Below are 22,935 nucleotides of genomic sequence, written 5' to 3' on the forward strand. Positions count from 1 at the left end.
TGATGTAAAAGGCGCCTCATTTGCCTCTATATGTTAAAGGGGTTATCAGAGGAGCTAAAATGGCATAAACTTTCCCCTACCTCCAGTGGCTCTTTTCCACATAGCTCTCATCTCATCCCGATACCTTCTCACCTGGAATAAAGGGGGTGGCTGAAATAAGGGGTCAGGTAATGTGTTGTGGTCACCACATGTGGGTGAAACCAGGCCTCCATGTGGTAGACAATGTACATACGATGTTGCGTACATTTGCTGCCACTGATTTCGCCTGCATGTGACGACTGCAACATGCTACCTGCTCCTGCATCTCGGCCCTCCATTTTCATACCAGAAGGTATCAGGATGAGTCAAGACCAAAGCAGAAGTGAGCTGCTAGGAAGCAAGGTAAGGTCATACTTTTTCAGCTGTCTTGATAACCTCTTTAACAGCGCCTCCTCCAGACTCCGGTGGTCTTAAGGGAGTCTTGTCCTCCAGTTTTTGATCTTAAAGGGGGTCTCCTCCTACCCCTTATGAGGCAAATGAATCCTCCTGATGTAAAAGGTGCCTCATTTGCCTCTATATGTTAAGGGGGTTATCAGAGAAGCTAAAAAGGCATATACTTTTCCCTCTCTCCAGTGGCTAGGAAGCAAAGGCAGGTCATACCTATTCAGCTGTCTTGATAACCGCTTTAACAGCGCCTCCTCCAGACTCCACTGGTCTGAAGGGAGTCTTGTCCTCCAGTATTTGATCTTAAAGGGGGTCTCCTCCTACTCCTTATGAGGCAAATGAATCCTCCTGATGTTAAAGGCGCCTCATTTGCCTCTATAAAAGGGGTTATCAGAGGAGCTAAAATGGCATAAACTTTTCCCTCTCTCCAGTGGCTGGGAAGCGAAGGAAGGTCATACCTTTTCAGCTGTCTTGATAACCTCTTTAATAGCGCCTCCTCCAGACTCCAAAGGTCTTAAGGGAGTCTTGTCCTCCAGTCTTTGATCTTAAAGGGGGTCTCCTCCTACCCCTTATGAGGCAAATTAATCCTCCTGATGTTAAAGGCGCCTCATTTGCCTCTGTTAAAGGGGTTATCAGAGGAGCTAAAATGGCATAAACTTTTCCCTCTCTCCAGTGGCTGGGAAGCGAAGGAAGGTCATACCTTTTCAGCTGTCTTGATAACCTCTTTAATAGCGCCTCCTCCAGACTCCAGTGGTCTTAAGGGAGTCTTGTCCTCCAGTCTTTGATCTTAAAGGGGGTCTCCTCCTACCCCTTATGAGGCAAATGAATCCTCCTGATGTTATAGGCGCCTCATTTGCCTCTTTATGTTAAAGGGGTTATCAAAGGAGCTAAAATGGCATAAACTTTTCCCTCTCTCCAGTGGCTGGGAAGCGAAGGAAGGTCATACCTTTTCAGCTGTCTTGATAACCTCTTTAACAGCGCCTCCTCCAGACTCCAGTGGTCTTAAGGGAGTCTTGTCCTCCAATCTTTGATCTTAAAGGGGGTCTCCTCCTACCCCATATGAGGCAAATGAACCCTCCTGATAGTAATGGCGCCTCATTTGCCTCTACATGTTAAAGGGGTTATCTCAGCATCTAAAATGGCATTATCTTTCCCTGGTTCCCAGTGGCTCACTTCAAGCTTGGTCTCTTTCCCTGTTGACTTATCACCTGGAATAAAAGGGGGGGAATGAGATGGTGGGTCAAGTACTTTGTTGTGGTCACCACATGTGGGCAAAACCATGCCTCCATATGGTAGCCAATGTACACACAATGTTGCATACATTTGCTGCCACTGGTTTCACCTGCATGTAAAGGCTTCAGCATAGTACCTGCTCTGCCATCTAAGATCTACCTTTTCATACCAGAAGGTATTAGGAAGAGTAGAGACCAAATCAGAAGTGAGCTGCTGGGAAGGGAAGAAAGGTAATACCTATTGATAATCTCTTTAACAGCGCCTCCTCCAGACTCCACTTGATGTTAAGGGAGTCCTCCACATTTGGTAAAGAAAAAGTTTGTTACGCTGCTGATGAAGGCTCTAGTTGGTGTACAAAACCACGTGCAGCAAGTTAGCTCTTCTTCTTCTTCTTCTTCTTCTATTACCTTTTCATCTTTCTCCTTCTTTACCTCTTCCTCTGCTTCATTCTGCCCTTCATTCTTCTCCACTTGTTCTTTCTCCTTTCTGTCATTCTCTTCCTCCTTCTCTTCTTTTTTTTCTTCATTGTCCCCTTCATCCTGCTTCTCATCTTCGTTCTCCTTCTCCTCTTCATATTTCTTCTTTTTCTCCTTCTCTTCCTCTTCTTTTTCCTCCCCTTCATCCTCCTCTTTTTCCTCTTCCTCTTCTTTGTTTTCCTTCTCCTTCTTCTCCTCTTCTTCCTTCACACATAAGTAAATCAGATAATCTGTATGATTTGCCTCATCCAGCCTTCCATGATTGTTGTAATATCCTCCGTCAGAAAGGGTTGCTCTCGACTAGAACAGTATCAGGGGATCCAAAGCCAAGACTTTGACATAATGAGACAACAGAGGTCCAACGATGGTGTATTTATTTGTAGGCAATTTTGGGCAAATATCACTTTTCTCTAGGAAATACTTCTTTTAGGTTAACTCATGAATGATAACAACAAGGTTTATGAAACAATGAACAAGAAGAAAGATATGTGTAGCTCACTTTAACAAAATAAACTAGTAACCAAGGTTTCTGATGTTGTGCATAACCACAGAGGGCTTATACTACAATGCAAAACAATTAATTACAGAGAAAATAAAAAATCAGTCCTCAAGGATGCAGTAAAAATGTCTTAATCCATATCCACAGGTTGAAGGTAAGAGTATAATTGAGGAGGGTCTGACTGCTGGGACCTCCACGATCTCCAGAACTGCAGTCCGTCTCTTATCTCTGAGCGCGTGTTGTAGGATGTATGGAGTGGGATGTATGTAAATCACTTAGATCAATAAAGGACATATGTCCTGCATAAATCTGTATAAGTCATCTAACCATTGCTCATACAAGTCCCCTTGGGCATTGGTCACCAAACTCTAGACCTACAAAAGTTGCAAAACCACATCTTCCAGCAAGCCCCAACAGTAATTGGCTGTTAACGTGTAAAGAAAAAGAAATCTGTTTTTACAAATATAAATTAACCCTCCCCATACAAAAAAGTAAAGAAAAAAAAAATGTTGTTTGCATATTTGGAATAACTGCATGTATAATTATCCTAACTCATAAAACTTAACCTTATTAATCCTGCATGGGGAATGACTTATACAGAAAAAAAGAGCCCTAAAATGATTCCACAGGTGTAAAAAGGGGTACTCTGGGAAACTAAACCTATAGCCCATCTTTTCCTCTCATCAACGTATTTAATTGTCTAAATATCATTTATTAGCTATATAGAGCAGTCTCCCCTCTTTAGTTGTTACTTATGTGCATAAAGTGAGGGAATGACATCATCCAGCCATCCACTCTGTCTCTGTCCAAATAACTATCTGAAAGCAACCCCCACCTTCCTGTGAGACACAGACCATGTGGTTTCTACCCTGCACTGATGGTCATGCTCTCTTTAGTGCTAAGAACTGTGAGGTGTGTGAAGCCTCAGCCAATCAGACACTGAACCTCTCTCTGCTGCTCACTGCAGAAGGGAGCCAGCTGACAGAGCAGTGCTGCAATGATTGCTGGGAGATGTAGGCAAGGCGAGGGAAAGATGGCAAAGAATTTCAAGAAGCCAGAGAAGACAATGCATATCAGGCAGGATAGTTTACAGGGTACATATCCAGGACTATAGTGTCCATTGTGCCCCTGGTGAAGTCCTGTATCAGCACACCCCTACCCCCAAAAAAGCCAGCTGCACAGGCATACGCTGCTATCTACATGGTGGTTTGTACTGGTAGGTGATGAAATATAAAGTTCAATGGTGGTATATACAGGTAGGTGATGTAATATACAGGTACATGATGCTATATACATGTATATAGTGCTATGAATCAGTACATGAAAGTATATACAGGTACATCCTCTCACCGTGTTACCGCATTCTCTCCCCTGCCATCACCAATCACATAACTAAAATCTTTCATTCCTCCTTCAAACATTCTGTCATAACCCCATTTCTGAAGAAAACATCTCTGGATCCTGTGCAGCTAACTATTGACCTGTCTCTCCACTTCATCTCCAAACTCCTGGAATGCTTGGTCTATTCCCACCTAATCCATTATCTCTCCAGGAACTCTCTCCTTGACCCCTTACTGTCTGGATTACATTCCCCATTCTCCACAGAAACTGGCTTAACCGAAGTCACTAATGATGTCTTATGGTTAAATCTAATAGCAATTCTCTCTACTGATTCTTCTTGATCTCTATGCAGCATTTGACACTGTAGATCACCAATTACTTCTTGCTATACTCCACTCCATTGTTCTTAAAGATTCCTCTCTCTCCTGGTTTTTGTTTCCTACCTCCGTGAACGCTCCTTCGGTGTATCAATCCCTATCTCTAGCTATTTCCCTGCTGCTCTTGTTGTTGGGGTTCAGGGACCCTTCCTGGGCCTTCTCCTCAGTAGATTTGAACTCCAGTACCATCTCTCCGCTGATGACATACAGCTCTCTACCTCTTCCCGTATCATCACCCCCGCACTCCTACAGAACACCAGCAACTTTCTCTTTGCTGTCTCTAACATTGTGTCCTCCCTATTCCTGAAAAGAAATCTTTCTATTATAGAACTTCTTGTATTTCCTCCATTTAATCTACCTAAACCTGACATCTCCATCTCGGTGAGTGGTACAACCATTACTCCTGGACAGTAAACCCGCTGTCTTGAAGTTATGGTAGACTCAGATCTGTCTTCCACGCACCCCTCATTTACTGCTGAAACAACCAAAACTATTGTGGATGCTTTAATTCATTCCCACCTGGACTACTGAAACTCTTTACTAATAGGCCTTCCCTTCTCTAAACTCTCCCTCTCCAGTCCATCCTAAATGCCACTGCCAGATTCATCTTTCTCTACAGCTGTTATGTGATCTTAAAGGGATACTCCGGTGGAAAACTTTTTTTTTTAATCAACTGGTGCCAGAAAGTTAAACAGATTTGTAAATTACTTCTATTAAAAAAAATCTTAATCCTTCCAGTACTTATTAGCTGCTGAATACTACAGAGGAAATTATTTTCTTACATAGAGCTCTCTGCTAACGTCATGACCACAGTGCTCTCTGCTGACACCTCTGTCCATTTTAAAAACTGTCCAGAGTAGGAGAAAATCCCCATAGAAAACATATGCTGCTCTGGACAGTTCCTAAAATGGACAGAAATGTCAACAGAGAGCACTGTGGACATGATGTCAGCAGAGAGCACTGTGTTCCAAAAAGAAAAGAATTTCCTCTGTAATATTCAGCAGCTAATAAGTAGTGAAATGATCTAAAGTTAACATCTTCTTTAATCTGAACCCCTCAATTCCACCTCTAAGACTTTGCTTGTGCTGCACCAGTTCTCTGTAATGCAATACCTCGGACCATCAGGCTTATACCCATCTTCCTCAGTTTCAAACATGCCCTAAAGACACATCTTTTAAAGCAAGTGTATTCCCTAAATTTGGTCTCCCCTTTTATTACTACGTCTCTTCACTGGCAGTGTTATTATATGCTCTATGTATTTTAGACCTTATGCAATTGGCTGGTGGCTGGAATTGAGGATTTACGTTTTGTGAATAGCCCGGTTTATTCACAACTTTAAATATGCCTGTAAATATTTGTAGGATTCCTTTGGGAAAAGTTCAGCACTTTCTTCTGTGTATTATAATTCACAGCTTTATTGTAGATCTATCGTGCAAGCATGGGTGTCCATGGGGAAATCGCCCCTTCTGGAAAAATGATCACAGAGGGAACATTCACACCACGATTTCTTCATACAGTCGCCGGATCGCCGGAAATTTCAAAACCGTCCGCTGCTGTATCCTCGACAGACCTGTCTCATTGATTTGCATGAGCCAACTGGAGTTAGATAGTGACTCTGGTCAGATAATTTTTCACAACAAAATCTGGTTTTGTTGCTGGACGGAAAAACCATGGAATGTTGCGGTTTAAGTCCGGCAATAAAACTGATGCGGTGCAAAAATGAGCCGACCAAAGTCACTATCTGACTCCAGTCTCAAAAATGAGAATGAGATGTGGCGTGGGTCTGGCGGGGATACGGCAGTGGCCAACTTTGAAATTTCTACAGGTGATCTGGCAAACGTATGATAAAAATTGTGGTGTGAATGTAGTCTAACTTGATGTCAGAAAGCAATTTCGTCCTGCTTTAGCTGCATGGAAATACCCCATATGTGACCCTAAACTGATACCTTGAAATACGACAGGGCTCTGCAATGAGAGAGCTCCATGCGCATTTGAGGACTAAATTAGGGATTGCATAGGGGTGGACATAGGGGTATTCTACACCAGTGATTCCCAAAAAGGGTGCCTCCAGCTGTTGCTAAACTCCCAGCATGCCTGGACAGTCAGTGGCTGTCCGGAAATGCTGGGAGTTGTTGTTTTGCAACAGCTGGAGGCTCCGTTTTGGAAACACTGTCGTACAATACGTTTTTCATTTTTATTGGGGGGGGGGGGGGGAACAGTGTAAGGGGGTGTATATGTTGTGTTTTACCCTTCATTATGTGTTAGTGTAGTGTAGTGTTTTTAGGGTGCATTCGCACTGGCGGGTTACGGTGAGTTTCCAGCTAGGAGTTTGCTCTGCAGCTCAAACTTCAAGCAGGAAACTTACTGTAAACCTGCCCGTGTGAATGTACCCTGTACATTCACATGGGGGGGGGGGGGTCAAACCTCCAGCTTTTTCAAAATTACAACTCCCAGCATGTACTGACAGACCGTGCATGCTGTGAGTTGTACGTTTGCAACAGCTGGAGACACTCTGGTTGGAAAACCTTCAGTTAGGTTCTGTTACCTAACTCAGTATTTTCAAACCAGTGTGTCTCCAGCTGTTGCAAAACTACAACTCCAAAACTGTAGTTTTGTAACATCTGTAGGGCTACAGTTTTGAGACCACTGTATAGTGGTCTCAAACTGTAGCCCTCCAGATGTTGCTAGGCAACTCATCGGCTTCCCTAGGATCCAGGGAGCCAGCCGCACAACATCGTTGCCCACCGATCACCGTCGCCCGCAGCCTCCGCAGATCGGTAAGTGACCTTCGGCGCCGGTCCCTGTCTGTTTCTCCGTCCTGCCCCGCCTATTGTGGGTGGGCAGAATGGGGAAACCGAAAGTAACCCCCCCCCCGCCCCCGATCTGCTATTGGTCGTCGCGTCTATACGACCAATAGCAGGGATAGGAGGGGTGGCACCCCTGCCACCTCACTCCTATCCCTTCAGGGGGATCGCAATCCCCCTTATATTCCGGGTCACCATAGACCCGTAATTGCACAAATCGCAAGTGTGAATTCACTTGCGAGTTGCCGCGTTCGCCGACATGGGGGGGGGGGGGTTCTGAAGGATTTCAGCAGGCATCCCGGTCCGATCCCCGCCCGGCGCGCTGCGGGGACCGGAATACTCCATGACGTACGCATACGTCATGGGTCCTGGTCCTTAAGTACCAGGGTGTCATGACATACGCGTATATCAAGGGTCCTTAAGAGGTTAAAAAAGTAGTTTTTTGGACTATTGCTTTTGGAAGGGAGGAGGGAGGGACAGACGCTGTGGCTGTATGAGTTCCTAAAATTCCTTATGGCACCATGGGATATGAGGAATGAAGGTTCTTCTACTCTGGACAGTTCTTTGGGCTGGGTAAATAAGCTTGATATATCCTAGGAAAGAGGAACCTCTGGTGCCAGTTTCATCGATGGAAACAATGGTGCAGGTCATTTATACTGTGTGCACAGATATTTGGGGTCTATTAGGGTTAGCTACATAGACATAAGATTACTGACACATTCATCAAAACTGGTAAAATCTGCCATAACATAATCTAGGGGGCATTTATGAAGCCTCATCAGCATACAGGCTCCCCTGCCAGCGTACGGGCTCCCCCCACCAGCGCACAGGCTCCCCTGTCAGCGTACGGGCTCTCCTGTCAGCGTACGGGCTTCCCTGCCAGCGCACAGGCTCCCCTGTCAGCGCACGGGCTCCCCTGCCAGCGTACGGGCTCCCCCCACCAGCGCACAGGCTCCCCTGTCAGCGTACGGGTTCTCCTGTCAGCGTACGGGCTCTCCTGTCAGCGTACGGGCTTCCCTGCCAGTGCACAGGCACCCCTGTCAGCGTATGGGCTCCCCTGTCAGCACACAGGCTTCCCTGCCAGCGCACAGGCTTCCCTGCCAGCGCACAGGCTCCCTGGATTTATGAAGAAGCAGACACCTCTATATAAGTCCAGTAAACCTGTGCACCCATGATGATATCTCCGCCAGCTCTGAGCAAGGGGAGATCTTAGCAGCAGTTTAGGCTGGCAGTGTAAACGGTGAGCAACCACACCCCTTTTCAATAGGTCACACCCCTTTAGCAAGTACCGTCTTAAACAGCAAATAATCACACATCTGCAGTTAGTGCACAAATTGTGCAATTATTTGCCTTTTTCACAAATCAACAAAAATATCACAATTGATGAATCCCCTGAATGCCTACTAAACTTTATATGTATACTTTTATATAACAAATTTGATTATCTCCAATGTCACTTACTTCTTCCTGGAACGCTGTGATAATGTCTATGGCCCTTCTGTTCATCTCAAAGACCTAGAACAGAACAGATTAAACTTAGTTTTATTCAGCTCATTAAACATATTATGGCATAATGTATTATATCTATACATTATGATGAAATAAAATGATCTTGTTTTACTCATTTCCCCTATCAAATGTCTTTATTTGTATCTTATCTAAGTAATAATCTATAGGACGAAGCCTAAGGCTAGAATTACACTAAAGCTTTGTACTGGTGTTTTTTTTAGGCTTTTTTTAGCCTAATGAAGAAGTAGGGATGGGAAAATTTGTAGGGAATTAAGTATTTCTTTTTTATGACAAAAAGTTTTTTACATTTTCAATCAGGTAATGATTGATGTGAGCGGTCAGGGACGTGAAAATGTAGCCGGCAATAGCCCAAATGGATAAAGGGTCCATGTAATTGTAAAAATAATATATATTTTTATCTTAATTTTCTAAAACTTTTTATTAATAATGTTTTTGATGTATTTTAATAATGATATTTTTAATAAATACAGTGTAAAATCCGATATCAACTATATGTGCGTGATTATTGTGGTACTACAGAGTCTGTTCAATGTTGGGAGCAGTAGTACCTGCACTAAGTGACAGATCACAGCGGGTCTCACTCCTGAGACCCATTGTGATCATAATTTCTAGTCATGAGAAGCAGGTGACACGCAACACCGCTCCACATCCCTGCACTGTACCGTACTCCGGCCAGTGATGTGAACAGAACTTCACATAACTTATTCATGTTTGCCGGTGATTGGCCGGTACTGTATGGCCAATCACAGCGGTCAGCATCCGTGCCTTCGCAGATAAATCAGATTTGCTCGAAAAACGCCATGTTTTCAACATGAGGTCGTTTTTGAAAATCACCCACTGAGCCAAAAAGATTTATAAAATGCCAAACTCAAAAATGGCAAGTGGACCTAGCATTTTGCAGTTCCTTATTGAAATCTGGCTGCAGCGCTTTTTCAAGGCAAAAAACTCTGTGCGACAGAATGGGGGCAATTTTGCACAAAATCCCAAGTGGAATTATAGCCTAAGGGTCTATTCACACAGCAGAATTTGCGCTTGTGGAATTCTGCCTCAAATGAAAGCCCAATAAACTTCTATGGGATTCCTCTCTCCCATTAACACTTCTGAATTTCTGCACAGATTAAGCACAAATTCCGCATAAAATCCACAAGCCAGAAACCACCCAAGGAAGCGGAATTGGTGTGGAAATTCTGCTGTGTGAATAGACCCTAAAGGGTTTGTCCCATTATTAACCCCTTAAGGACGCAGCCCTTTTTCACCTTAAGGACTGAGCCCTTTTTCGCAATTCTGACCACCGTCACTTTACAAATTAATAACGCGAAAACGCTTTTACCGAATATTCTGATTCTGATTGTTTTTTCGTGACATATTCTACTTTATTTTGGGGGTAAATTTTCGGCGTTACTTGCATCCTTTTTTGGTGAAAAATCCCAAAATTTCATGAAAATTTAGAAAATTTTGCATTTTTCTAACTTTGAAGCTCTCTAATTGTAAGGAAAATGGATATTCCAGATACATTTTATTTTTCTTCACAAACACAATATGTCCACTTTATGTTGGCATCATAAAATGGACATATTTTTGCTTTTTGAAAAAATTAGAGGGCTTCAAAGTAGAGCAGCAATTTTCAAAAATGTCATGAAAATTACTAAATCTGAAGGGACAGATGTTACAGAACTACAACTCCCAGCATGCCTGGGCAGTCGAGGCATGCTGAGAGTTGTAGTTTGGCAACATCTGGAGGGCTACTGTTTGGGTACCACTGTAACAGTGGTCTCCAAACTGTGACCCTCCAGATGTTGCAAAACTACAACTCCCAGCATGCCCAGACAGCCTTTGGCTCTCTGGGCATGCTGGGAGTTGCAGTTTGGCCCCCCTAGTGGTTGCCACGGTAAAGATCGATTTACTTTCACTTTCAATTCCACCCCCCCACTGTGGATTCCCTACCTGATCAGGATCCTGCAGGCTCAAGCGAAGATCCCAGGTCCCCAGGCATCTTCTCCTGCAGGTACGGCCTCCATCTTCTTTCCAGAGCCCCTTGACAACCAGGGGCGGGCAGATTTCAGCAGGCATCCGGCTCCGGTCCCCAACCGGCTAACGGTGGGGACCGAAATTCACACGGGCGTATGGATACGCCCTGCGTCCTTAAGGACTCGGAATGCAGGGCGTATCCATACGCCCTGCGTCCTTAAGAGGTTAAGATGTATACCCTATTCCCAGAATGGGGGATAAGTATGCAGTATGATTGCAGGGGTCTCATTGTTGGGACCACCTGTGATATCGAGCATGGAAAGGCAGTCATGTATGTGCTCTGCCTCTCTATACATTGTGTATGGGTTGGCTGTAGATAGTTTACTTTACATCTGTTATGAATTGCTGGTCTTGGTAAATCTATCATATTAGGTACTAAGAAAAATAAAGAAATAAATATCAACATAGATTTCAACATTGCCTTTTTGAAAAGATGGCACCAAACATCCAGGATTCAGGATTTTAGGCTCTATTTTGGGGGACAGATACTTAGAAAGGAGGAGATGTGTCAAAATCTGTGCAGAGGAAAAGTTGACCAGTTGCCCATAGCAACCAATTAGATTTCTTTTTTTTCTTTTTCAGAGGCTTTTTTAAAAATGAAAGGAGCAACCTGATTTGTTGCTATGGGAAACTGGTAAATGTTTCCTCTGCACAGGTTTAATAAATCTTCCCCACAATTGAAAAAAGATTTTTTTAAAAAAGTTAATCAAGTTCAACCTATATGCCTATTGTGTCACTAGTGTGTTGATCCAGAGGAAGGCAAAAAAAAAACCTTATAAGGCTCATGCCAATTGCCCAATACCAGGTGGAAATGTTCCTTCCTGATTCCAAATATGGCATCAGAATAAATCCCTGAACCAACGTTCTGTCCTTTTGAATCTAGTATCCATAACCTGTAGTGTTATTACTCTCCACTAAGAGGTAAATGTCGATGGCCTGTCTTTAGGAAAGGCCACCAATATTTGACGGTTGGGATGCTCCCTGAACACCATGGGGGAAATGTTATCAAAACCTATGTCTAGGAAAAGTTTACCAGTTGCCCTTACAACCAATCAGAGTGCTTCTTTTATTTTTCAGAGGCCTGTTCAAAAATTGAAGAAGCAATCTAATTGGTTGCAATGGGCAACTGGTCATCTTTCTCATCTTCTTCATTATGTCTACAGGATTAGCAGGTTGTCCATATAGGCAGCTGTGAATGATAATGCAGGGCAGTTCCATTAAAGTGAAAGAGCGCAGCCTATCAATGTGTTAGACCTTTAAAGAGTGGAAAACAAATGTTTTCAAATCAACTGGTGCCAGAAAGTTTAACAGATTTGTAATCCTTCTAGTACTTATCAGCTGCTGTATACTACAGATATACTACAGAGAAGTTTGTGTAGTTATTTCCAGTCTGACCACAGTGCTCTCTGTTGACACAACTGTCCATGTCAGGAACTGTCCAGATTAGAAGCATAATCCCATAGAAAACCTCTCCAGCTCTGGACAGTCCCTAACATGGACAGACTGGACTTGTCAGACTGTGAAGAATTTCACAAATTTCTCTGTAGTATATCTGTAGTATACAGCAGCTGATAAGTACTAGAAGGGTTAAGATTTTTAAATAGAAGTAATTTACAAAACTGTTTAACTTTATAGCATCAATTGATTTGAAAACATAATTTTTCCACCGGAGTTCCCCTTTAAATATTAAAGGGGTATTCCAATGTTTTCTAAAAAAAAAAAAAAAAAAAAAAAAAAAAAAAAAAATGAATCATATGCTGCTGGGGCAGGAAAAAAAAAATATAGATAGATATATATCTAGCCCAATGCCCTGTTGGTCCGCCCCAGCTTTGTTTCGCCCCGGTTAGGTCCCCCGATCTTTCTTCTTCACAGTAGTGTCCTCTGACAGCCAGTTATTGGCTGAGCGAGCAAGTCCTGGACTAATTGCCTGTCTCAAAGGCAGGAAGAAAAGAGAAGATCAGGGGACCAGGAGACACACAGGAGCTGCGGGGGACCAAGGCTGGGTTCGTATGGCCTTTTAGGCTATTTTCCCCCTGTCACAGCCACATTTTTTTTTTTTTTTTTTTAGAAAGCAGTCTGTCACATGTGCTAAGTGTGAACCTGCTTTCATCCGTGAAGAGCACAGGGCAACAGTGGCGCATTTGCCAATCTTGGTATTTTCTGGTAAGCACAACCCCCACCTGTGGACGTCGGGCCCTAATACCACCCTCATGGAGTCTGTTTCTGACCGTTTGAGTAAACACATGCACATTTGTGGCCTGCTGGAGGTCGTTTTACAGGGCTCTGGCAGTTTTCCTCCTGCTCCTCCTTGCACAAAGGCCGAGGTACCGGTCCTGCTGCTGGGTTGTTGCCCTCCTACTCCATGTCTCTTGATGTACTGGCCTGTCTCCTGGTAGCGCCTCCATGCTCTGGACACTACGCTGACAGACACAGCAAACCTTCTTGCCACAGCTCACATTGATGTGCCATCCTGGAAGAGCTGAACTACCTGAGCCACTTGTGTGGGTTGTAGACTCAGTCTCATGCTACCACTAGAAGGAAAGCACCGCCAGCATTCAAAAGTGACCAAAACATCAGCCAGGAAGCATAGGAACTGAGAAGTGGTCTGTGGTCACCACCTGCAGAACCGCTCCTTTATTGGGGGTGTTTTGTTAATTGCCTATAATTTCCACCTGTTGTCTGTTCCATTTGCACAACAGCATGTGAAATTGATTGTCAATCAGTGTTCTTCCTGAGTGGACAGTGTGATTTCACAGAAATGTTATTGACTTGGAGTGCAATTGTGTTATTTAAGTGTTCCCTTTATTTTTTTGAGCAGTGTAGTAATATCTTCATCTGCACCATCCCCGGAGGACATTTCTGTCCACAGGGATGGGGAGGATTTGCAGTTTGTAAGTCCCCCCCCCCCCCCCCCCCCAGCAGCCCTGTAAGTAGCCCCCTAGACGGGAGCTATACTTATCTAGTCTCGCCGCTCTGGGTGCAGTAATGTCCCCTCGGCATGATTGACAGCCCACGTCACTACTCAGTTCCTTAATCCGACAAAACAGAGGAGGGAGGAGATGCTGCTGAAACTTAGCACCAACTGTTTGACTCTTCAGCTGGTAACACAGGCGATCATCAAAACTAAATGTATGGGTAATCTTATCCCTCTAGCACCTAAATGCAAAGATCTGCAGATTCTACACCTTGTATGGAGATGATTCAGGAGAAGATTCACTTTAACAGAGCAATTATTATTCACAACTATAGGATTAATGAAAGTCAACACAAACATGAGATTTACCTCGTCATCCGTGTAGTCATAGTGGGGTGTCCTTTCAAAAGTGTGGCGCTCCATCTCCAAAAAAAGAGACAGAGGTCAGCTTATTGACTCGTTCTGTAAACAGTAAAGACATATTCCTGCACAATATTCATATAACCTGATTGATTAGTGATTGACATATACAATTATTCTTTATATATTTACCACATTACTATTTGTATGATAAAAAAATATGAGGATTTTTCTATGTATTTTCTGCACCAGTGTTTTGTTGATTTCTGTTTCTTGTTGTCATCAATAGGAACCTTCAGGGTTGGACACAGAAAGCAGAGGTCACCTGCATAAGAACAGCATGTCGGCCTTTCATAGAGCTCCCCCTCATGTTCCTCTAACAACCCAACAGTATCTGTAAGCTATGAGATGTATTATTACATGCAATCTAATGGGCAGTAGGAAGCTGCCTATAAGGTGGCAGTGGATCCTTTTACTACTTGACCCCTATACAATAGTCTGCACATGAAACATGTCCACTCTGGGAACCTTCATTGTTACTTCCAATGGCTGAATATCTCTCCCAATCATGTGATCACTGGGTTGCTTGGCTTATTACAGGACAAAGCTCTTATACCTGTCCTGATAGGGTATGTTCACATGGGGTAGATACACTATGGAAATTTTTTTTTTGCATTTTAACCCCTTAGGGACCAAGCCAATTTTCACCTTAAGCACCAGAGCGTTTTTTGAACATCTGACCACTGTCACTTTAAGCATTAATAACTCTGGGATGCTTTTACTTTTCATTCTGATTCCAAGACTGTTTTTTTCCTGACAAAATATACTTTATGTTAGTGGTAAATTTTTTCGATACTTGCATAATTTCTTGGTGAAAAATTTCCAAAATTTGATGCAAAAATTGAAAATTTAGCATTTTTCTAACTTTGAAGCTCTCTGCTTGTAAGGAAAATAGACATTCCAAATAAATTATATATTGATTCACATATACAATATGTCTACTTTATGTTGGCATCATAAAGTTGAAATGTTTTTACTTTTGGAAGACATCAGAGGGCTTCAAAGTTCAGCAGCAATTTTCCAATTTTTCACAAAATTTTCTAAATTGGAATTTTTCAGGGACCAGTTCAGATTTGAAGTTGATTTTGAAGGGCCTTAATATTAGAAATACCCCACAAATGACCCCATTATAAAAACTGCACCCCTCAAAGTATTCAAAGTGAAATTCAGTAAGTGTGTTAACCCTTTAGGTGTTTCACAGGAATAGCAGCAAATTGAAGGAGAAAATTCTAAATCTATATTTTTTACACTGGCATGTTCTTGTAGACCCAGTTTTTGAATTTTTACAAGGGGTAAAAGGAGAGAAATCTTCCTAAAATGTGTAACCCAATTTCTCTTGAGTAAGGAAATACCTCATATGTGTATGTCAAGTGTTCGGCAGGCGCAGTAGAGGGCTCAGAAGGAAAGGAACAACAATGGGATTTTGGAGAGTGAATTTTGCTGAAATGTTTTTTTGGGGTCATGTCACATTTAGGAAGCCCCTATGGTACCAGAAAGCAGAAAACGCCCCATGTGGCATACCATTTTGGAAACTACACCCCTCAAGACACGTATAAAGGGATCCAGTGAGCCTTAACACCCCACAGGTGTTTGACGGCTTTTCACTAAATTCGGATGTGTAAATGAAAATAATTATATTTTTCACTAAAGTGCAAATTTTTTTCCCAAATTTACCATTTTTACAAAGCGTAATGGGAGAAAATGCCCCCCAAAATTTGTAACCCCCTCTCTTCTGAGTATGGAAATACCCCATGTTAGGACGTAAAATGCTCTGAGGGTGAACTACAATGCTCAGAAGAGAAGGAGTCACGTTTGGCTTTTGGAAAGCAAATTTTGCTGAAATGGTTTTTGGGGGGCATGTCCCATTTAGGAAGCTCCTATTGTGCCAGAACAGCAAAAAAATAACATGGCATACTATTTTGGAAACTACACCCCTCAAGGAATGTAACAAGGGGTACAGTGAGCCTCAACACCTCACAGGTGTTTGACGACTTTTTGTTAAAGTTGAACGTGTAAATTTTTAATTTTTGCAAGGGGTGATAGGAGAAAATTACCCCTAAAATTTGTAACCCCATTTCTTCTGAGTATGGAAATACCCCATGTGTGGACATCAAGTGCTTTGCTGGCGCACTACAATGCTCAGAAGAGGAGGAGCGCCATTGAGCTTTTAGAGAGAGAATTTGTTTGGAATGGAAGTCAGGGGCCATGTGCGTTTACAAAGCCCCCCCGTGGTGCCAGAACAGCGGGACCCCCCTCATGTGACCCCATTTTGGAAACTACACCCCTCACAGAATTTAATAAGGGGTGCAGTGAGTATTTACTCCCCACTAGCGTTTGACAGATCTTTGGAACAGTAGGCTATGCAATTTAAAAATTTCATTTTTCATTTTCACAGACCACTGTTCCAAAAATCTGTCAGACACCTGTGGGGTGTAAATGCACACTGTACCACTTATTACATTACATGAGGGGCGTAGTTTCCAAAATGGGTCACATGTGGGGGGGTCCATTGTTCTGGCACTATGGGGGCTTTGTAAACACACGTGGCCTTCAATTCCGGACAAATTTTCTCTCCAAAAGCCCAATGGCGCTCCTTCTCTTCTGAGCATTGTAGTTCGCCCGCAGAGCATTTTACATCCACATATGGGGTATGTTCTTACTCAGAAGAAATGGGGTTACAAATTTTGGGGGGCTTTTTTTTCTATTTTCCCTTGTGAAAATGAAAAATTTAGGGTAACACAATTTATTTTTCATTTTCCCATCCAACTTTAATTAAATTTCTTCAAACACCTGTGGGGTGTTAAGGCTCACTATACCCCTTGTTACATTCCGTTAGGGGTGTAGTTTCCAAAATGGAGTCATGGAAATACCCCACAAATATGTGGCCCTAAACTTCCTTTCCTTTAAATATGACAGGGCTCCGAAATGAGAGAGTGCCATGTGCATTTGAGGACTAAATTAGGGATTGCATAGGGGTGGACATAGGGGTATTTTATGCCAGTGATTCCCAAACAGGGTGCCTCGAGCGGTTGCTAAACTGGGGGGACAGTGTAAGGGGGTGTATATGTAGTGTTTTAGCCTTAATTATGTGTTAGTGTATTGTAGTGTAATGTTTTTAGGGTACATTCACACGGGCGGGTTTATGGTGAGTTTCCAGCTAGGAGTTTGCGCTGCGGCAAAAAATTTGCAGCAGCTCAAACTTCAGGAAACTCACTATAAACTCGCCCGTGTGAATGTACCCTGTACATTCATATGGAGGGGCAAACCTCCAGCTGTTTCAAAACTACAACTCCCAGTATGTACTGACAGACCGTGCATGCTGGGAGTTGTACTTTTGAAACAGCTGGAGGCACACTGGTTGGAAACCCTTCAGTTAGGTTCTGTTGCCTAACTCAGTATTTTCCAACCAGTGTGCCAGTCCAGCTGTTTCAAAACTACAACTGAGATGTAGTTATGCAACAGCTGGAGGTACGCAAATACAACTCCCAGCATGCCGAGACAGCTATTTGCTGTTTGGGCATACTGGGATTTGCAGTTTTGGAACATCTAGAGGGCTACTGTTTAGAGACCGCTGCACAGTGATCTCCAAACTGTAGCCCTCCAGATGTTGCTAGGCAACTCACCGGCTTCCGTAGAATCCAGGGAGCCACATCGCTGTCCTCTGCCGCCACCGATCCCCGCCCACTGCTGCTGATCACCGCCCGCTGCCGATGGGTAGGTGGACCTCCGGCGCTGTTCCCCGACGGTTCCCCGTTCTGCCCAGCCTACGTTAACCCCCGCCCCCGATCTGCTACTGGTCGTCGCTTCTGAACGACCAATCCCCGCCCGCTGCCGCTGATCGCCGCCAGCTGCCGATGGGTAAGTGGACCTCCGGCACTGTGCACCGACGGTTCCCCGTTCTGCCCGGCCACTGTGGGTGGGCAGAATGGGGGAACCGAACGTTAACCCCCCCCCTGCCCCCGATCTGCTATTGGTCTTTGCTTCTGAACGACCAATAGCAGGGATAGGAGGGGTGCCCCCCCTGCCACCTCACTCCTATCCCTTCAGGAGTATCGTGGGTGTCTTGGACAACCCCGATCCCCCTTACTTTCCGGGTAACCGGGTCACCGTAGACCAGTATGAATTCACCAGTGATTTGCGGCAATTGCCGACATGGGGGGGGGGGGTTGATCTCAGGACCCCCCTGGGCATTTGCACGGGGTGCCTGCTGATAGATATCAGTAGTCAACCCGGTCCGGTCCCCGCCCGGTGCGCGGCGGGGACCGAAATTCCCACGTGCGTACAGGAACGCCCTTGGTCCTTAAGTACCAGGGAGCGAAGGCGTACCTGTACGCCCTTGGTCCCTAAGTGGTTAATAAACAAATTGCTAAACAAAAGAATGCAGAAATGGTATGTAAAACTAAACTACTGATACAGTGATCCCTCAACTTACAATGGCCTCAACATACAATAGTTTCAACATACAATAGTATTTTCTGGACCATTTTAACTTGAATCCAGACTCAACATGGCTGGAAGAACTGACCAATCAGAACGGATATTTTACTGGAAAAACCCTTGTTACTGAAGTGCATGCACTGAATTCCTGTCCGATAGCACCCTCTACAGTGCAGGGAGGTATTACATGTTCTGTACTACTCTTTACCTGTGCCAGGGTTAGCTGCTCCTTTGGACACCAGGTAAAGGCGACTCCATGATACTTTTTTTGGACATTGTGTGTACTATACAGGACCCTGAAGAAGCTCCTGTCCTCTACATAGACAGTGATTTACAGCAACCAGCAGATCTTTCGTACTTTTATATGTAAGGACTTGCTTTATCTATATTAGTTATCTACCTATTTTTGTTTACTCCTCCCTTTTTCCTATTTTTGGATAAAATTTTGGAGGCTTCAGAACCAATTACCATCTTTCCATAGAGTTATGGTCTCAACATACAATGGTTTCAACATACAATGGTTGCCCTGGAACCAATTAATATTGTAACTTGAGGGACCACTGTACTAACTTATATTAGACAGTCTAAAGATGTGCCAGATTTATATCATACAGCTACTGTGATAAATTTGGTGATTTTGAAAGTTTTACACTGTCCAAGAATCAATAGTATTAATATATCTGCTCCCCTGACAAACAAAAAATATTACCAAAACCAAAATTTACAGCCTGGTCCAGAATTCTGATGTAAACAATTAACTGTACATAGAACACATGGCAAGGGGGAGAGAGGTGCACTGATTCTTATATCATGTGACTCAAGGAATTCTATTGAAAAATGCCCTTTCTTCCACCTATAGAGGACTATGAGAGGAGTAACACCACAATTTTTTTAAGAAAAGGAAAAAAACAAAAACAAAAACAAAAACAAAAAAAAACAACAACATAGCTAGTGAATGCAGTGATTTTGAAAAGTTTCCATTGAGCCCAAAAAAACACCACTAAAGGGTGAGGTAATGCCAAAAATTAAAGGATAACTCCGGGATGTAACAACTTATCCCCTATCTAAAGTGTTAGATCGCTGGGGTCTGACCACTGGGGCCCTCCGTTATCTCCCGCATGGAGCCCCGGCTCCCTGCATGAAACAAGCCCTTTCGACCACAGCACGAACCTGTGGCTGACACGCCCCCTCCATGCAGTCCTATGGCAGAGCCGGAGATTGCCGAAAGCAGCGCTCCAGCTCTCCCATAGAGCTGCCCGGAAGGGGCGTGTCGGCCGCCGCTTTGTGTGGTGGTCAACACGCCCCATTCATGCTGAGAACTGGGGCACCGTTCGGGAGATCCAGCTGTCAGATCCCCCGCGACCTTAGGATAGGGGATAAGTTGTTACATCCAGGAGTTATCCTTTAAAACACTATGTAGGTATGGAATTTCATATTTTCCTATTGACTCCTAGCTAACATCTGGCAGCGGTAGTTTTGTCCCAAATGCATTTTGGGGGCATTTTTTTTCCAGCCTAAAGCAGTGCTCTCCAACATGTAGAGGAAGAGTGGTGCAGTTGCCCATAGCAACCCATTGGATCGCTTCTTTCAAATATTTTGATAAATCTCCCCCATAGAGCCCAGTTCATATAATAATAAGATGATATATGTGCCAGGCTGTGACCAGTTAGTGCCCATCACATGCCAGTCTCATGACCTATTATTTCAGACATATATTTACAGTTGGAGCAATATACAGCTATAATATACATTGGGAGGGAGATTTATCAAAACCTGTGCAGAGGAAAACTTGCCCAGTTGCCCATAGCAACCAATCAGATATCTTCTTTCATTTTAAAAAGGGCCTGTCCAAAATGAAAGAAGAGATCTGATTGGTTGCTATGGGCAACTGGACAACTTTTCCTCTGAACAGGTTTTGATAATTCTCCCCCTGGATGTGTAACTGGACAGAAATATGTGACGATATTAATGAGGGATAATATAGTTTAGAGTAGGACTTACCACTGGATGATCCGGAAAGGATGGTATAACCGGAAAGTGAGGTGTTACCTGAAATAAAAGCACAGACACACAGACACACAACAACAAACAACACACACAGACACTAAGACGCAACAAATAATACAATAATGCACTTGTACGGCTCAGAAATCACAGAATAGCTCCTCCTCTGGCGGTCGCTCCAGCTGAGTGGTTGGTTGTCAGGACAACAGACAAACATACCGTGCAGGTGCCAAGCCAGACCGACCAATCACAGGCCAGCTCACTTGTATCAAGACCAACCAATCACAAACCAGCTCTTTTGTATGTAGATGATCTGCTGGATTCATACATATAATAGGGTTTTAGGATGATTGATAAATCTCCCCAATAATTTTGGATCAATAACCAATATCCCTGCTGAAACCTCTACAATAGTAGGCCCTGACATCAATCCCCTCTAATTATTAATGGAAGTGCCTGTCCTTAATGCAAAAGCTGCTCCTCAGTATATTTCCTATATATAATTTACATTTATAGACACCACACAGGTAAATCCGCATATGTGCTACTCCATGTCACCTGGGACCTCATCCAACTGCTCATATGTTATGTTTCCTTCCTTGTATAGGAGACTGAATTGTAAGCAATAACTAATACAAAGCTTATATATATATATATATATATATATATATATATATATATATAAAATAATGAAGGCTTATTGTAAAATAGAAGAATATTTGAAGTCACAAAAGGGTCTTTATGATCTTCCATGACCATTTAAACAGTATAAGGCAGCGTATTATATTCAGACCATGGGGCTATAATTTATCTTACACAACGCAGCTGCTGCAGAGCTTCTTTTGACTTTCAAAATGGTCGGCTCATATGGACCACTCCTGGCAGTTAGTACCAAGTTGTACCAAGAGTTGTGTGCCCTCATTTTATACAACATGGGGAAAACATTTCATCTCGAAAAAATAAAGGATTGTTGGGGAGATTTATCAAAACCAGTGCAGAGGAAAAGTTGACCAGTTGCCAGTAGCAACCAATCAGATCGCTGCTTATATTTTTCAGAGGCCCATTTAAAAATGAAAGAAGCAATCTTATTGGTTGCTATGGGCAACTGGTCAACTTTTCCTCCGCACAGGTTTTTATAAATCTTCCCCTGTATGTTTAGTTGGGTGCAGGCCCATCATAATATGGACATTATCATAAGTCACATTTACATAACATGTTATTTTTATAAGTCTACTACTGAATACATTGAGGTATTATGGCTGTGAAAGAGTTGACATTTTACTCTTTGTTGCCCCTACTTATGAGCCATATATGTATGTGTAAGAATGTATAGATCCTTGGTCACATGACTCATCTTAGCTAGATTCTATGCAGAAACTGCTAGTCTCCTAAGTCCAACCCTTTCTCCCTAGCCCCTTAAAGGGGTAGTCCAGTGGTGAAAAACTTATCCCCTATCCTAAGGATAGGGCATAAGTTTGAGATCGCGGGGGGTCCGACCGCTGGGGCCCCCTGCGATCTCTCTGTACAGGGGCCAGGCTCTCCGGCCAGATAGCGGGTGTTGACCTCCGCACGAAGAGGCGGCTGACACGCCCCCTCAATACATCTCTATGGCAGAGCCGGAGATTGCCGAAGGCAGCGTTTCGGCTCTGCCATAGAGTTGTATTGAGGGGGCGTGTCGGCCGCCGCTTCGTGCGGAGGTTGACACGCCCCCTTCCCGCGGGCTGTCGGGGCTCCGTACAGGAGATCGCAGGGGGCCCCAGCGGTCGGACCCCCCGCGATCTGCAACTTATCCCCTATGCTTAGGATAGGGGATAAGTTGTTCACCACTGGGTTCACCACTGGACTACTCCTTTAAGGACGCAGCTCATTTTCACCTTAAGGACCCTTTTTCGCAAATCTGACCACCGTCACTTTAAGCATTAATAACTCTGAGATGCTTTTACCGATTATTCTGATTCTGAGATTGTTTTTTCGTGACATATTCTACTTTATGGTAGTGGTAACTTTAAGTTGTTACTTGCATCCTTTCTTGGTGAAAAATCCCAAAATGTCATGAAAATTTTGAAAATTTAGCATTTTTCTAACTTTGAAGCTCTCTGCTTATAAGGAAAATTGATATTCCAAATACATTTTATATTGATTCACAAATACAATATGTCTACTTTATGTTGGCATCATAAAATGGACATATTTGTACTTTTTGAAAAAATTAGAGGACTTCAAACTATAGCAGCAATTTTCTAAATTTTCATGAAAATTGCAAAATCTGAAGGGACATATGTTACAGAACTACAACTCCCAGCATGCCTGGGCAGTGTAGGCATGCTGAGAGTTGTAGTTTGGCAACATCTGGAGGGCTACCGTTTGGGCAACACTTTAAAAGTGGTCTCCAAACTGTGACCCTCCAGATGTTGCAAAACTACAACTCCCAGCTTGCCGAGACAGCCTT

The 22,935-nt window shown here is 43.4% G+C and overlaps 1 protein-coding gene across 3 annotated transcripts; it reads right to left on the reverse strand.

Moving 5' to 3' along the window:
* Positions 1-1,425: 1,425 nt before the first annotated feature.
* LOC130340260 (cilia- and flagella-associated protein 251-like) lies at positions 1,426-21,104 on the reverse strand. 3 transcript variants are annotated; one of them, XM_056554148.1, is made up of 5 exons: positions 20,484-21,104; positions 13,995-14,087; positions 10,628-10,717; positions 8,615-8,668; positions 1,426-2,336 (listed from the first exon to the last, which is right to left on the reverse strand). In XM_056554148.1, the coding sequence occupies exons 2-5, from the start codon at positions 14,046-14,048 to the stop codon at positions 1,941-1,943; spliced, it is 594 nt and encodes a 197-aa protein (XP_056410123.1). In that variant the 5' UTR covers positions 14,049-14,087; positions 20,484-21,104; the 3' UTR covers positions 1,426-1,940. The 3 variants fall into 3 exon arrangements, with proteins under 3 accessions (XP_056410123.1, XP_056410121.1, XP_056410124.1); XM_056554146.1 differs by having other exon boundaries at positions 13,995-14,048; positions 20,484-21,102; XM_056554149.1 differs by lacking the exon at positions 10,628-10,717 and having other exon boundaries at positions 13,995-14,048; positions 20,484-21,096.
* Positions 21,105-22,935: the final 1,831 nt, after the last annotated feature.

Source organism: Hyla sarda, unplaced genomic scaffold (assembly GCF_029499605.1).
Source record: "Hyla sarda isolate aHylSar1 unplaced genomic scaffold, aHylSar1.hap1 scaffold_58, whole genome shotgun sequence".
Classification (NCBI taxonomy): domain Eukaryota; kingdom Metazoa; phylum Chordata; class Amphibia; order Anura; family Hylidae; genus Hyla; species Hyla sarda.

Excerpts from the sequence above, each read along its gene's own strand:
- LOC130340260 (XM_056554148.1), bottom strand. The coding sequence starts at position 14,048 with ATGGAGCGCCACACTTTTGAAAGGACACCCCACTATGACTACACGGAT. Across the intron at positions 10,718-13,994 it reads ATGACTACACGGATGACGAG|GGGCTCTGGAAAGAAGATGG; the intron begins GTAAATCTCATG and ends CTGGTTGTCAAG. Across the intron at positions 2,337-8,614 it reads TCACAGCGTTCCAGGAAGAA|GAAGAAGAGGAGAAGAAGGA; the intron begins GTAAGTGACATT and ends TTATGTGTGAAG.